At 56.3% G+C, this 16,583-nt stretch overlaps 2 protein-coding genes across 2 annotated transcripts in view; one reads left to right on the forward strand and one right to left on the reverse strand.

The window, feature by feature from the left end:
• Positions 1-14,906, reverse strand: part of LOC138681047 (uncharacterized) — a 75,564-nt gene extending 60,658 nt beyond the window's left edge. The window contains exons 1-6 of the mRNA XM_069768259.1: positions 14,730-14,906; positions 8,482-8,709; positions 6,907-7,426; positions 4,056-4,139; positions 3,470-3,589; positions 518-709 (exon numbers count right to left, since the gene is read on the reverse strand). Of these exons, the coding sequence (XP_069624360.1) occupies positions 518-709; positions 3,470-3,589; positions 4,056-4,139; positions 6,907-7,374 (864 nt within the window). The 5' untranslated portion in view covers positions 7,375-7,426; positions 8,482-8,709; positions 14,730-14,906. The remainder of the gene's footprint in view (positions 1-517; positions 710-3,469; positions 3,590-4,055; positions 4,140-6,906; positions 7,427-8,481; positions 8,710-14,729) is intronic.
• LOC138680826 (uncharacterized) lies at positions 12,623-14,728 on the forward strand. The gene has a single exon (XM_069768069.1). It carries the CDS (start codon positions 12,623-12,625, stop codon positions 14,726-14,728), a length of 2,106 nt encoding a protein of 701 aa, XP_069624170.1.
• Positions 14,907-16,583: the final 1,677 nt, after the last annotated feature.

Below are 16,583 nucleotides of genomic sequence, written 5' to 3' on the forward strand. Positions count from 1 at the left end.
AACTCCCGGCCACACACATCGCGGTTACTCCCGGCCACACGGGCAATGCTGCAGCCACTCACCGCAGTGACTCCCCGACCACATGGGCAATCCTGCGGCCACACACATCGCGGTGACTCTCCGACCACACGGGCAATGCTGCAGCCACACACATAGTGGCAACTTCCCGACCACACGGGCAATGCTGTGGCCACACACATCGCAGTGACTCCCCGACCACACGGGCAATGCTGTGGCCACACACATAGCAGTGACTCCCCGACCACACGGGCAATGCTGGGGCCACACACATAGCGGTGACTCCCCGACCACATGGGCAATGCTGCGGCCACACACATAGCAGTGACTCCCCGACCACACGGGCAATGCTGCAGCCACACACATAGTGGCAACTTCCCGACCACACGGGCAATGCTGGGGCCACACACATAGCGGTGACTCCCCGACCACATGGGCAATGCTGCGGCCACACACTTCACTGCCACACCCTGGGCAGGAGCCAGTCCCGTGATCTCACCTGCTGCCTCATCCACATCTCCAGCTCATCTGCCTTCTTATTAAACTCCTGCAGAACGCTAGCCCCGTCCACCTCGCAACTCTGATTGGTGGCGGCCTCCTTAAGCAGTAGCCATTGATCCTTCAGAGCCTGGAGCCGGGAGTGGACGGCGGCCGCCGCAGGAGGACGAGTTCTGCACATGTGGTCCGCCATCTGCAACAAGGATGATGACAGTGATGGTTCCCAGAGACCGGAAGCCATGTAATGAGTGAGAAGGCCGTGCCATTATACAATAAGGGGAGGAGTGTAGGAATATATATAGCTATGTAAACACCTGAAAAAGTCTTCACACCCCATGGACTTTACCACATTACAGCAACAAACATAAATCTATCTTATTGGGATTTTCTCTGACACAAAGTAACAAGGAAATGATACAGGGTGTACTAATTATTGTAAAACTATAGAGATGACAATTGTGCCGTGAATTAGTATTCATCCCCTGAGTCAATATTTTGTAGGACCACCTTTCTCTGCAGTCTTTTGGGGTCTGTGTCAGGAAATAGGAAGAAGTTCTGACTACTTCAATTACACATACAGGGCCCTCAGCTGCAGTTTCCTGAGCCTGCGTGTGTGTAATCCTAAACCCCTCATTTCCCCCTCCTTCAAGAATTTTTATGGCTTTGAGTTGCAAAAGCAGGTCTCCTTAAACTCCTCATTCCCCCTCCCACCGAATACCAGCCAAAACTGGTACAGAAAGCATGGGATTCTATTGTTCTTTTAAAGTTATACATATTGGCACCGATCTGGGCAAGAGATATAAGGATTACATATTCCAGATGTCCATCGAGAGATCTATAACTCACGGAAATCGCTAGGAGCTAAAACCAATGAGTGCAAGGAGCGGATTTCTCCATAAGCGGGTCATGTAACTACACCGTGTTTACACTTAAAAGATTCCCTCTGACGTGGTGCACATCCTGATCATTGGTGTCGTGTTCGAGGTTCATCCAGCGAGCTATGTATAAAAATGGTCGGTCACAGCTCTAAGAAAGGGGAGGATTCAGCCCTGAGTGAGGCAGCAGTCTTCCAGAGTCTTTTGTCTGGGGTCTAGCTGCTATACAGATGTGTGATATGCATCTTGATGTGTCTCCTGAGCACATGGGCAACCAGGAGATGAAATGATCTGAACGCTATGTGTTTTTTCAACTTTAATCCCACTTTATTTGTAATTGTATTGTACATAAGATACTTTTCTTTATAATGTCTTGTATACTTCTGTAAACACTGCCTACTTTTTGGAGTAAAATATAAAATTGCTAGCTTTGTCTCTCCTTGCTCTATAACATACTGTCCTCGGAGGTGAATTACGCTACTAATTTGGGTGAGCTCCAGACCCGTTATTAAGAAATCAGAGCTGGTGGCAGCGGAATTTGTCCTGTGCGCTTGGGAGGCTTTGTAGCGATGGACAGCGTTGATAATTATTGTTCCTGCCTGAGTGGGAGTAGTTATATCGCCCTCACTGCAGTGTGCCCATTAGCCAGTACAAAGTAAGGCAGTCTTTCTGGCGACTAATTACCCTAGGTGCAGTACCGTGTCTGACTTGAGGGTAAGGGGGGTGCCAGAGAGCTGCCAGTTCCAAACCGGAACTAGGAAGTGGGATATAGATAAATCCCCTTCAGAAAGAACCAGCGAAACCAAACAACCCCAGTTCATGACAAATTGGTGTGAGTGTCACGGTTCACGGGGAGGATACCTTTATCATCCCTACCAGTGTCTCTCTCTCCTTTCTCTGAAGTCTTTTGAGGTCTGTCTCCCCACCTGTCTCTGCAGTCTTTTGGGGGTCACGTAATGTTTTGTATTTAGCCCAATAATGTTCTCCTTTGGTGTCTTCTGACCAGAGCCCCGTCCTCCATATGCTCGCTGTGTCTCCTACATGGGACTTCCTATGGCTTCCACCATGTCTTTCTTCTTGCCTCTGTTCCATAAAGGGCAGATTTGTGGAGTGAACGACTAGTATTTTTCCTGTGGACAGATTCTCCCCTGAGCTGTGCATCTCCATGGCTCCTTCAGTGACCATCGGCCTCTCGGCTGCTTCTCTCATTAGTGCTCTCCTTGGTTGGGATGTCAGGTTAGATGGTCGGCCAGGTCTCGGGAGGTTTGTGGTTGTGCCAAGCTCCCTCCATTTTGTGATGATGGATTGCACAGCGGTCTGCGTAGTCTTTAGAGCTTGGGGTTTTATTTTTATAACCTAGCCCTGCTTTCCTTCTCTCCTCCACTTTATCCTTGACCTGTCTGGTGGGCTCCTTGGTTTCTGAGGCCGTCACAGAATAGCTGTCGTTATACTGAGGAGAAATCACCCCCAGGGGACACAATCCACTAATGATGCGACTTCTGGGGCGATTGGTCACTCAGGATGTAAATTGGTACACAAATAACACTGGCGCTCACCACTAGTACCCACTAGGTGAGTGGGAATGAAAAAACCCCTAGCTGCTGGTATCCCCAGAAATTGTGCCACTTCTGTCAAAACCGAATAAGATTACTACCAACTGGTAGTAATCTCACTCAGGAAGTAATTTAGGGGCAACAGACTACAGGGAGTGAACACAAAAACACAGAACAATGCTCAGATTTATAGTTTTACAATAAATTAGTACACCCCGTACCATTTCCTTGTTACTTTGTGTTTGTATCACAGGAAATCCCAATAAGATACATTTATGGTGGAAAAATGTCATGGGACGTGAAGACTTTCAGAAGGCTTAGTATATATGGACCCGCGCGGTATAACTTATACATTCTCTCCTCAACACTGAAACTAAGGACCCAAAGAAAGTGGCGACTTGTGGGGTCACAGGCGAGACCCCCGTACTGATGGGGAATCTGCAGAATCCACGGTCCCCTCTTGCTATAATGATACAATGACATAGCGGGGGTCCACGGCGCCATCGGGGGGTCTCATGCACGCACCTGGCTCAGCTTCTTCACTTTGCTCTCAAAGGCCGGGATGTCTCTCGTTATTAGGGTTGGGGGGCCGGTGTCGCCCCCATCACTCAGGTCCTGCCATTTACATCGTGCCCAGCTCTCCGCCTGTGGAAGATAAGACGTATGAAGGCATCGAACACCAGAATATGCAGCGTCTATTACTGACGCTCTGCACAGGGGAACGTATGTGCCCCCTCATCGTCCACCTCCAGGAGCTTTACCGACCCCCCGTCTGTATGGACCACCTGCTCTGGGAGCCACCAGGAGGAAAGGACCATCAGACAGAGGTGCGATCCGTCCTCCTCCAGAGTCCAGAGGTGGCCGCCTTACACCACTGCATCCGACGCTCCGCATTGTGCTTGATGATGTACGGCCATCTCCGCAGCATGGCTTCTCACAGCTGAAGGTTTGTTACAGTTGTATCCAGTGACTGCAGACTGATCCATAGTAACAGACCCCCTGAGTATAGCGGGGTCCCCCCCATATCAGCTGTACACACCGCTCCGGCTCTGCAGCAATTGGCCCAAGAGCTCACAATCTGAAGCTCGGCCTCCTGCAGCCGCCATCATACCTGCTGGATCTCCTGGAGGAGCTGCGCGGGGTCGGGGGGCTCGATAAGGAGGCTCCGAGCAGACGTCTCCTCACCATCATCATCCTGCAAGACACCAGACCATCCTCACTGACCGACACCCCAGAAACGAGCCCCAGACGCCAGGAATCATCTGCTCCATCAGTGAGATTCCAACCCTCACCCCAACCACGGACGACAGACTGGTGTGTGACTAGAGCAGAGCCCCAGATCATATATGCACCCCAAACTTACACCATGTCTTACCCTCCAGTCACCTCCAGAGCTGCACTCACTATTCTGCTGTTACATCGTGTCTTATCCTCCAGTCACCTCCAGAGCTGCACTCACTATTCTGCTGTTACATCGTGTCTTATTCTCCATTCACCTCCAGAGCTGCAGTCACTATTCTATGGTTACATCAGATCTTATCCTCCAGTCACCTCCAGAGCTGTCGTCACCATTCTGCTGCTATATCGTGTCTTATCCTCCAGTCACCTCCAGAGCTGCACTCACTATTCTGCTGTTACATCGTGTCTTATCCTCCAGTCACCTCCAGAGCTGCACTCACTATTCTGCTGTTACATCGTGTCTTAACCTCCAGTCACCTCCAGAGCTGCACTCGCTATTCTGTCGTTACATCATGTCTTATCCTCCAGTCACCTCCAGAGCTGCACTCGCTATTCTGCCGTTACATCGTGTCTTATCCTCCAGTCACCTCCAGAGCTGCGGTCACCATTCTGCTTTTGAGGATAGGCTTGATGTAATGGCCCAGCAGTGTGTGAAGCCCCTGTCCAGATGTAGTGGGCAGTTACTTCTCATGGTTAGGGGGACCCTGCTATCAGATCACCCCCGATGGTCCCTGATTCTGGGCGTGACCCCGGAGAGGTAACAATGTATCACAGCTTCCGGATACAATGTTTCCGTTCCCGGCTCATACCCATATGTGAGGAAACAACGGATGAGGCAATGTGAGTGCAGTGCGATTTACCATGATCTTGTATATAGCGCAGTTCTATGTATGTAAATTCACACTGTAACATACAACTGTACAGCCAAATATTCTTCAATATATCAATATATAAATATTAGACAGATAAACAGATTAAAAGCCGGCAAATGATCTGCGCGTACAGTATAGAATACGTTTTAATAGGATAGAATAGATACATAGATTACAGAGATTATATATATTACATAGAGATAGAAGAAGTCGGTAATTCAGCAGCCACGTACAGTAGAATCACAGCAGGAGCCGACAGGATAGGAGAGATGGATTCCATACAGTGAATACACATAGAATAGGTAGATATATATAGATGTCAGTGACAAATACAATTAGTACAGTGTGTGTGCAAATTACTGGACATGGATTCAATTAATAAACGATTATTGGAAAAAAACGGTGAGGGCTCCCATGCAATTTTCTAAACCAGCAGAGGGAAAGTCGGCGACCAATGGGGACCAATGTTTATAGCCTGGGAAGGGGGTAATACCCATGGAGCTTCCCAGACTATAAATAATAATCAGCCTTTACTGGCTATTAAAATGGGAGACCCCCCTCTCAAAAAAAAAAAAAAAAAGACGTACAGTCCCCCATAATTAATAACTAGCAATGCTATGCAGACAACTGCAGGCTGATAGTTGGTAAAGGGTTAAATAAAGTCACAGGCAGAATAAAAGTATTTTAATGAAATAAAACACTGAACACCGTTTGACCGGTTCTCCTAATCCATGCGACGCCCTCGATCTCCTGTAATAAAGAAAAAATAACAAACCAGCAATATACCCATAACTGTCCGGCGTACAGTCAGTCCCACGCTGTAATCCGTATCTAGGGGAATGTACAGTTTACAACCAGGAGCGCTGCTAATGTGACCGTCCCGGCTGTAAACTACTGGGGAATGAGAAGCTGCCGGCGCAGACTCGCTGACTAGCGCTGACATCACGGATGCTGCGCTCCCTCACAGCCTGAAACTGGGATGACCTCTGTAGCGTGGGAAAATGCCAGTTCATTTTCTTACGCTGAAGAGTTCACCGTCGGTCAGGTTGTGTGGGAGCGCAGCATCCGTGATGTCCGCACTAGTTACTGATGCTGCCGCCGGCAGCTTCTCATTCATTCCCCAGTAGTTTACAGCCGGGACGGTCATATTAGCAGCGCTCCTGGTTGTAAACTTTACATTCCCCTAGATACGGATTACAGCGTGGGACTGACTGTACGCCGGACAGGTATGGGTATATTGCTGGTTTGTTATTTTTTCTTTATTACAGGAGATCGAGGGCGTCGCATGGATTAGGAGAACAATAAAATGGACAAAGTGTTCAGTGTTTTATTTCATTAAAATACTTTATTCTGGCTGTCTTTATTTAACCCTTTACCAACTATAGGATTAGTAATGCATAGGTGTTTTATTGACAACTCTCTATTACTAACCAGGCTTGATGTCACCTTACAATACAGTGGTGACATTAACCCCTTATTACTCCATATGCCACCATTACAGGGCCGTGGGAAGAGAGAGGCTAAGGGCGGCTGAGTGCTGGTGTTTTTAGCCGTGGGGAGCAGTATCCATGGTCCCTTCCTAGGCTATTAATATCAGCCCGCAGCTGTCTGCATAGCATTTGCTGATTATTAATTATGGGGGACCCCATGTCATTTTTTATTTCAGCTGAAAGAAAAATCACAGATGAGATGTCACCCATAGAATAACATTGGTCCGAGTGCAATCCGTTTTTTGTTTAATCAGATTGCACTCGTCCATTTGTTGCACAAATGGGTATGAGCCTTAATGTCCAGTGCTGCGCTAGAGGTGGCCATCTTGGTGGTGGACCTTGGCTCAGGGAGCTCCCTTACCTTGGCCGTCTTGTGACCCTCCACTGCACCGAATATCGTTCTCAGATCCCTCCCGGACAGTTCATCTGGGACATCAGAGGGGTGGGGTCCGAGGGGTCCGGGGGGTCCGAGTCCACGGCTGTTGTTGTTATTACAGTTCCTGTGTGAAGTTCTGGCGAGAAGCTGAAAGGTGTCCACCGTCCCCTTCCCCCGCGCCACCGCCTCTCTGGACAGGGCGATCTTACTGATGGAGCGCACCAGTGATACCGCATCTGTCACACAGCCGACAGGACTGCGGGCGGCCCCCCGAGCAGGCGATGGGGGAGCGGCCCCCCGGGCAGGCGATGGGGGAGCGGCCTGTGCCAAGTAACGAGACACGCGCTCGCTGATGTGCCTGGACTTGGAGGCGTCCACGGTCGAGACGGACACATTGCGACACTTCGGGGTAGACAGCCTCGTTCCTAGAGTGAATGGTTGCGGCTTCCTCATGGCGGAGGCTCTGCTGCTGGTTAGGGGGTCACGGGCGGCTCGTGGTGGTCTCCTAAGGAAAGAGTGTACACGATGAGAACCCAGAACTCTATTGCTCTCTGGTGTCAACCACCATCTACTGTGCTCACATGAAGGAGGCTCACTGACGATCTATGACCCCCAAATACTACACGACGGTCCAAGAGTCATTTGCACCCCCCTACCAGCGGCCCCAACACCTCCCCACAGGGCCTGACCCCATATGTCCCCACAGGGCCTGACCCCATATGTCCCCACAGGGCCTCACCCCATATGTCCCCACAGGGCCTCACCCCATATGTCCCCACAGGGCCTCACCCCCATATGTCCCCACAGGGCCTCACCCCCATATGTCCCCACAGGGCCTCACCCCCATATGTCCCCACAGGGCCTCACCCCCATATGTCCCCACAGAGCCTGACCCCATATGTCCCCACAGGGCCTGACCCCATATGTCCCCACAGGGCCTGACCCCATATGTCCCCACAGGGCCTGACCCCATATGTCCCCACAGGGCCTGACCCCATATGTCCCCACAGGGCCTCACCCCATATGTCCCCACAGAGCCTGACCCCATATGTCCCCACAGAGCCTGACCCCATATGTCCCCACAGGGCCTGACCCCGTAGGGCCTCACCCCATATGTCCCCACAGAGCCTGACCCCATATGTCCCCACAGGGCCTGACCCCATATGTACCCACAGGGCCTGACCCCATATGCCCCCACAGGGCCTGACCCCATATGTCCCCACAGGGCCTGACCCCCATATGTCCCCACAGGGCCTGACCCCATATGTCCCCACAGGGCCTCACCCCATATGCCCCCACAGGGCCTCACCCCATATGCCCCCACAGGGCCTCACCCCATATGTCCCCACAGGGCCAGACCCCATATGTCCCCACAGGGCCTCACCCCATATGTCCCCACAGGGCCTGACCCCGTAAGCCCCCACAGGTCCCGCTGGCAGCAGATCCTACAGATCATGTTAAGGATTTTAGCTTATTCCCTGTACAGAGTTCGCGCTGTGACTCCTCGGCCGCAGGATCAGTGTCTCTTCCCCTCCCTTGGTCCCCGGGGCCCTCACTCACCTTCCTGGCCAGGCTGAGCAGGTACAGGACACAGCTGAGCACAGCTTCTCGGAACTGGTTGGACGTCAGATACCTCCAGAGTCTCCGGAGCAGGAAAGAAAGACGACCCCCGGCCCAGTGAGCCCCCCGACGAAGCTGCTGAGCTCCGGACACCGCCACTCGAGAGCCTAGAGCCCGGAGCAGCACAGTGCGGAGCAGCAGGAGCGGAGCCGGCATAGTGTGCGGAACCTGCAAAACAGGAGGAGACATTATAGATATTATAATCACCCTGACCGCCATGAGGACAAACATGCATCATACAGCGCACCCGACCTCCCCGAGGACACACAGGAATCATACAGCGCACCCCGACCTCCCCGGGGACACACAGGCATCATACAGCGCACCCCGACCTCCCCGGGGACACACAGGCATCATACAGCGCACCCCGACCTCCCCGGGGACACACAGGCATCATACAGCGCACCCCGACCTCCCCGAGGACACACATGCATCATACAGCGCACCCGACCTCCCCGGGGACACACAGGCATCATACAGCGCACCCCGACCTCCCCGGGGACACACAGGCATCATACAGCGCACCCCGACCTCCCCGAGGACACACAGGAATCATACAGCGCACCCCGACCTCCCCGGGGACACACAGGCATCATACAGCGCACCCGACCTCCCCGGGGACACACACGCATCATACAGCGCACCCGACCTCCCCGGGGACACACAGGCATCATACAGCGCACCCCGACCTCCCCGGAGACACACAGGCATCATACAGCGCACCCGACCTCCCCGGGGACACACAGGCATCATACAGCGCACCCCGACCTCCCCGAGGACACACAGGAATCATACAGCGCACCCCGACCTCCCCGGGGACACACAGGCATCATACAGCGCACCCGACCTCCCCGGGGACACACAGGCATCATACAGCGCACCCCGACCTCCCCGGAGACACACAGGCATCATACAGCGCACCCCGGATCTCCCCGGGGACACACAGGCATCATACAGCACACCCGACCTCCCCGGGGACACACAGGCATCATACAGCGCACCCCGACCTCCCCGGAGACACACAGGCATCATACAGCGCACCCCGGATCTCCCCGGGGACACACAGGAATCATACAGCGCACCCCGACCTCCCCGGGGACACACAGGCATCATACAGCGCACCCCGACCTCCCCGGGGACACACAGGCATCATACAGCGCACCCCGACCTCCCCGGGGACACACAGGCATCATACAGCGCACCTGACCTCCCCGGAGACACACAGGCATCATACAGCGCACCCCGACCTCCCCGGAGACACACAGGCATCATACAGCGCACCCCGACCTCCCCGAGGACACACAGGCATCATACAGCGCACCCTGACCTCCCCGGGGACACACATGCATCATACAGCGCACCCGACCTCCCCGGGGACACACAGGCATCATACAGCGCACCCCGACCTCCCCGAGGACACACATGCATCATACAGCGCACCCGACCTCCCCGGGGACACACAGGCATCATACAGCGCACCCCGACCTCCCCGGGGACACACAGGCATCATACAGCGCACCCCGACCTCCCCGAGGACACACAGGAATCATACAGCGCACCCCGACCTCCCCGGGGACACACAGGCATCATACAGCGCACCCGACCTCCCCGGGGACACACACGCATCATACAGCGCACCCGACCTCCCCGGGGACACACAGGCATCATACAGCGCACCCCGACCTCCCCGGAGACACACAGGCATCATACAGCGCACCCGACCTCCCCGGGGACACACAGGCATCATACAGCGCACCCCGACCTCCCCGAGGACACACAGGAATCATACAGCGCACCCCGACCTCCCCGGGGACACACAGGCATCATACAGCGCACCCGACCTCCCCGGGGACACACAGGCATCATACAGCGCACCCCGACCTCCCCGGAGACACACAGGCATCATACAGCGCACCCCGGATCTCCCCGGGGACACACAGGCATCATACAGCACACCCGACCTCCCCGGAGACACACAGGCATCATACAGCGCACCTGACCTCCCCGGAGACACACAGGCATCATACAGCGCACCCCGACCTCCCCGGAGACACACAGGCATCATACAGCGCACCCCGACCTCCCCGAGGACACACAGGCATCATACAGCGCACCCTGACCTCCCCGGGGACACACAGGCATCATACAGCGCACCCCGACCTCCCCGGGGACACACAGGAAACATACAGCGCACCCCGACCTCCCCGGAGACACACAGGCATCAAACAGCGCACCCCGACCTCCCCGGAGACACACAAGCATCATACAGCGCACCCGACCTCCCCGGGGACACACAGGCATCATACAGCGCACCCCGACCTCCCCGGAGACACACAGGCATCATACAGCGCACCCCGACCTCCCCGGGGACACACAGGCATCATACAGCGCACCCCGACCTCCCCGGAGACACACAGGCATCATACAGCGCACCCCGACCTCCCCGGAGACACACAGGCATCATACAGCGCACCCGACCTCCCCGGGGACACACAGGCATCATACAGCGCACCCCGACTTCCCCAGAGACACACAGGCATCATACAGCGCACCCCGACCTCCCCGGAGACACACAGGCATCATACAGCGCACCCGACCTCCCCGGGGACACACAGGCATCATACAGCGCACCCGACCTCCCCGGGGACACACAGGCATCATACAGCGCACCCCGACCTCCCCGGAGACACACAGGCATCATACAGCGCACCCGACCTCCCCGGGGACACACAGGCATCATACAGCGCACCCGACCTCCCCGGGGACACACAGGCATCATACAGCACACCCGACCTCTCCGGGGACACACAGGCATCATACAGCGCACCCCGACCTCCCTGGAGACACACAGGCATCATACAGCGCACCCGACCTCCCCGGGGACACACAGGCATCATACAGCGCACCTGACCTCCCCGAGACACACAGGCATCATACAGCGCACCCCGACCTCCCCGGTGACACACAGGCATCATACAGCACACCCGACCTCTCCGGGGACACACAGGCATCATACAGCGCACCCCGACCTCCCCGGAGACACACAGGCATCATACAGCGCACCCGACCTCCCCGGGGACACACAGGCATCATACAGCGCACCTGACCTCCCCGGAGACACACAGGCATCATACAGCGCACCCGACCTCCCCGGGGACACACAGGCATCATACAGCGCACCCGACCTCTCCGGGGACACACAGGCATCATACAGCGCACCCGACCTCCCCGGGGACACACAGGCATCATACAGCGCACCCCGACCTCCCCGGAGACACACAGGCATCATACAGCGCACCCGACCTCCTCGGGGACACACAGGCATCATACAGCGCACCCCACCTCCCCGGAGACACACAGGCATCATACAGCGCACCCCGACCTCCCCGGAGACACACAGGCATCATACAGCGCACCCGACCTCCCCGGGGACACACAGGCATCATACAGCGCACCCGACCTCCCTGGAGACACACAGGCATCATACAGCGCACCCGACCTCCCCCGATATAACCTCTATATATTGCACATTACACCCCGGTATTACAGACTCCCGCTGTATTCACGTCTCGCAGTCTTTTCTGATGACATCACCAACTTCTTCCATCTTCCCTGTTAACCCCTTATGTCCTGTACTGGCTGCTGCGGCGAGGGTCCCCCGATCTCTGGACTGAGGCCCCCAGCAGCGGCTCCCCGGGTCATATACCCCATGTATAAAGCTCATCTGATGGGATCCTGGTTACCCGGGTTGGATCCCGCAACTTCCTGATGGATTTTCTCCCAGAGTCTAAAACTCCGATAACTGACAGAAGAGCAGGAATGAAGCCTGGCTGGGCCAAGCACACAGCTGAGGGGGCGTCACAGTGTACCAGGTGCACCACACACATGGGCAGTAGTATCAGCCAAAATCAGCTTGGCTCTCAGTCCTCCCAGCGTGGTGCCCAGTCCTCCCAGCGTGGTGCCCAGTCCTCCCAGCGTGGTGCCCAGTCCTCCCAGCGTGGTGCCCAGTCCTCCCAGCGTGGTGCCCAGTCCTCCCAGCGTGGTGCCCAGTCCTCCCAGCGTGGTGCCCAGTCCTCCCAGCATGGAGCTCAGTCCTCCCAGCTTGGTGCCCAGTCCTCCCAGTGTGGTGCCCAGTCCTCCCAGCGTGGTGCCCAGTCCTCCCAGTGTGGTGCCCAGTCCTCCCAGCGGGGTGCACAGTCCTCCCAGTGTGGTGCCCAGTCCTCCCAGTGTGGTGCCCAGTCCTCCCAGTGTGGTGCCCAGTCCTCCCAGCGGGGTGCACAGTCCTCCCAGTGTGGTGCCCAGTCCTCCCAGCCTCGTGCCCAGTCCTCCCAGTGTGGTGCCCAGTCCTCCCAGCGTGGTGCCCAGTCCTCCCAGTGTGGTGCCCAGTTCTCCCAGCCTCGTGCCCAGTCCTCCCAGTGTGGTGCCCAGTCCTCCCAGCTTGGTGCCCAGTCCTCCCAGTGTGGTGCCCAGTCCTCCCAGCATCGTGCCCAGTCCTCCCAGCCTCGTGCCCAGTCCTCCCAGTGTGGTGCCCAGTCCTCCCAGCCTCGTGCCCAGTCCTCCCAGCCTCGTGCCCAGTCCTCCCAGTGTGGTGCCCAGTCCTCCCAGCGGGGTGCACAGTCCTCCCAGTGTGGTGCCCAGTCCTCCCAGCCTCGTGCCCAGTCCTCCCAGTGTGGTGCCCAGTCCTCCCAGCCTCGTGCCCAGTCCTCCCAGTGTGGTGCCCAGTCCTCCCAGCTTGGTGCCCAGTCCTCCCAGTGTGGAGCCCAGTCCTCCCAGCCTCGTGCCCAGTCCTCCCAGTGTGGTGCCCAGTCCTCCCAGCGTGGTGCCCAGTCCTCCCAGGGTGGTGCCCAGTCCTCCCAGCGTGGTGCCCAGTCCTCCCAGCGTGGTGCCCAGTCCTCCCAGCGTGGTGCCCAGTCCTCCCAGTGTGGTGCCCAGTCCTCCCAGCGTGGTGCCCAGTCCTCCCAGCGTGGTGCCCAGTCCTCCCAGCGTGGTGCCCAGTCCTCCCAGCGTGGTGCCCAGTCCTCCCAGCGTGGTGCCCAGTCCTCCCAGTGTGGTGCCCAGTCCTCCCAGTGTGGTGCCCAGTCCTCCCAGCCTCGTGCCCAGTCCTCCCAGTGTGGTGCCCAGTCCTCCCAGCCTCGTGCCCAGTCCTCCCAGTGTGGTGCCCAGTCCTCCCAGCCTCGTGCCCAGTCCTCCCAGTGTGGTGCCCAGTCCTCCCAGTGTGGTGCCCAGTCCTCCCAGTGTGGTGCCCAGTCCTCCCAGCCTCGTGCCCAGTCCTCCCAGTGTGGTGCCCAGTCCTCCCAGCCTCGTGCCCAGTCCTCCCAGTGTGGTGCCCAGTCCTCCCAGCCTCGTGCCCAGTCCTCCCAGTGTGGTGCCCAGTCCTCCCAGCCTCGTGCCCAGTCCTCCCAGTGTGGTGCCCAGTCCTCCCAGCCTCGTGCCCAGTCCTCCCAGTGTGGTGCCCAGTCCTCCCAGCCTCGTGCCCAGTCCTCCCAGTGTGGTGCCCAGTCCTCCCAGCTTGGTGCCCAGTCCTCCCAGTGTGGAGCCCAGTCCTCCCAGCCTCGTGCCCAGTCCTCCCAGTGTGGTGCCCAGTCCTCCCAGCGTGGTGCCCAGTCCTCCCAGTGTGGTGCCCACTCCTCCCAGTGTGGTGCCCAGTCCTCCCAGCGTGGTGCCCAGTCCTCCCAGTGTGGTGCCCAGTCCTCCCAGCGTGGTGCCCAGTCCTCCCAGTGTGGTGCCCAGTCCTCCCAGTGTGGTGCCCAGTCCTCCCAGCCTCGTGCCCAGTCCTCCCAGTGTGGTGCCCAGTCCTCCCAGCCTCGTGCCCACTCCTCCCAGTGTGGTGCCCAGTCCTCCCAGTGTGGTGCCCAGTCCTCCCAGTGTGGTGCCCAGTCCTCCCAGCCTCGTGCCCAGTCCTCCCAGCCTCGTGCCCAGTCCTCCCAGCGTGATGCCCAGTCCTCCCAGCGTGGTGCCCAGTCCTCCCAGCGTGGTGCCCAGTCCTCCCAGCGTGGTGCCCAGTCCTCCCAGTGTGGTGCCCAGTCCTCCCCAGCATGGTGCCCACTCCTCCCAGTGTGGTGCCCAGTCCTCCCAGTGTGGTGCCCAGTCCTCCCCAGCATGGTGCCCAGTCCTCCCAGTGTGGTGCCCAGTCCTCCCGCTGCTTGGTGACCGGCCTCCTCTGTGCCGGGCCGTCGTCTCCCACTGACCTCCTCAGATCTGCAGACCGTCTCCCGGCAGCTCCCGACCGTCACACGGCGAGGTCTCCGCAGATGCCCCGTGTCCGGCCCTGGGGGGCTCCGGCCCTTTATAAACCGCCGCCCCCGTGATGGGGGAACAGCTGAGGGGAGCAGCTGTGGATTAACCCCTGCGCTGCTGGCGAGGACCCTGCGGGAGCGCCTTCTTAGTGGGGGTTTCCTGCATGGACCGGAGGAGGCGGAGAAGCTTATCATCTGCAGACCCCACAGCCCCCCCTAGCTGCCCCCAAACTTCTGCCTCCTGATATTAGTAGGAGAAGGAAACAAAACCCCAAATATTAGTGAGCACAGAGCGCCCCGGAGATAACACTGTATAGAATGCATAGTCTGCTATATACAGCGATATATATACAGCGTCGTGTGCGATATATACAGCGTCACGTGCGATATATACAGCGTGCGATATATACAGCGTCGTGTGCGATATATACAGCGTCACGTGCGATATACACAGCGTGCGATATATACAGCGTCGTGTGCGATATATACAGCGTCACGTGCGATATATACAGCGTGCGATATATACAGCGTCGTGTGCGATATATACAGCGTCACGTGCGATATACACAGCGTGCGATATATACAGCGTCGTGTGCGATATATACAGCGTCACATGTGATATATACAGCGTCACGTGCGATATACACAGCGTGCGATATATACAGCGTCGTGTGCGATATATACAGCGTCACGTGCGATATACACAGCGTGCGATATATACAGCGTCGTGTGCGATATATACAGCGTCACATGTGATATATACAGCGTCACGTGCGATATACACAGCGTGCGATATATACAGCGTCGTGTGCGATATATACAGCGTCGTGTGCGATATATACAGCGTCGTGTGCGATATATACAGCGTCACGTGCGATATACACAGCGTGCGATATATACAGCGTCGTGTGCGATATATACAGCATCGTGTGCGATATATACAGCGTCGTGTGCGATATATACAGCGTCACATGTGATATATACAGCGTCGTGTGCGATATATACAGCATCGTGTGCGATATATACAGCATCGTGTGCGATATATACAGCGTCACGTGCGATATATACAGCGTCGTGTGCGATATATACAGCGTCACGTGCGATATATACAGCGTCACGTGCGATATATACAGCGTCGCGTGCGATATATACAGCGTCACGTGCGATATATACAGCGTCACGTGCGATATATACAGCGTCACGTGCGATATATACAGCGTCACGTGCGATATATACAGCGTCACGTGCGATATATACAGCGTCACGTGCGATATATACAGCGTCGTGTGCGATATATACAGCGTCGTGTGCGATATATACAGCGTCACGTGCGATATATACAGCGTGCGATATATACAGCGTCGTGTGCGATATATACAGCGTCACGTGCGATATACACAGCGTGCGATATATACAGCGTCGTGTGCGATATATACAGCGTCACGTGCGATATATACAGCGTGCGATATATACAGCGGCGTGTGCGATATATACAGCGTCACGTGCGATATACACAGCGTGCGATATATACAGCGTCGTGTGCGATATATACAGCGTCACATGTGATATATACAGCGTCACGTGCGATATACACAGCGTGCGATATATACAGCGTCGTGTGCGATATATACAGCGTCACGTGCGATATACACAGCGTGCGATATATACAGCGTCGTGTGCGATATATACAGCGTCACATGTGATATATACAGCGTCACGTGCGATATACACAGCGTGCGATATATACAGCGTCGTGTGCGATATATACAGCGTCGTGTGCGATATATACAGCGTCGTGTGCGATAT

This window comes from Ranitomeya imitator, chromosome 5 (genome assembly GCF_032444005.1).
Source record: "Ranitomeya imitator isolate aRanImi1 chromosome 5, aRanImi1.pri, whole genome shotgun sequence".
Lineage (NCBI taxonomy): Eukaryota > Metazoa > Chordata > Amphibia > Anura > Dendrobatidae > Ranitomeya > Ranitomeya imitator.

Excerpts from the sequence above, each read along its gene's own strand:
- LOC138680826 (XM_069768069.1), top strand. The coding sequence starts at position 12,623 with ATGGAGCTCAGTCCTCCCAGCTTGGTGCCCAGTCCTCCCAGTGTGGTG.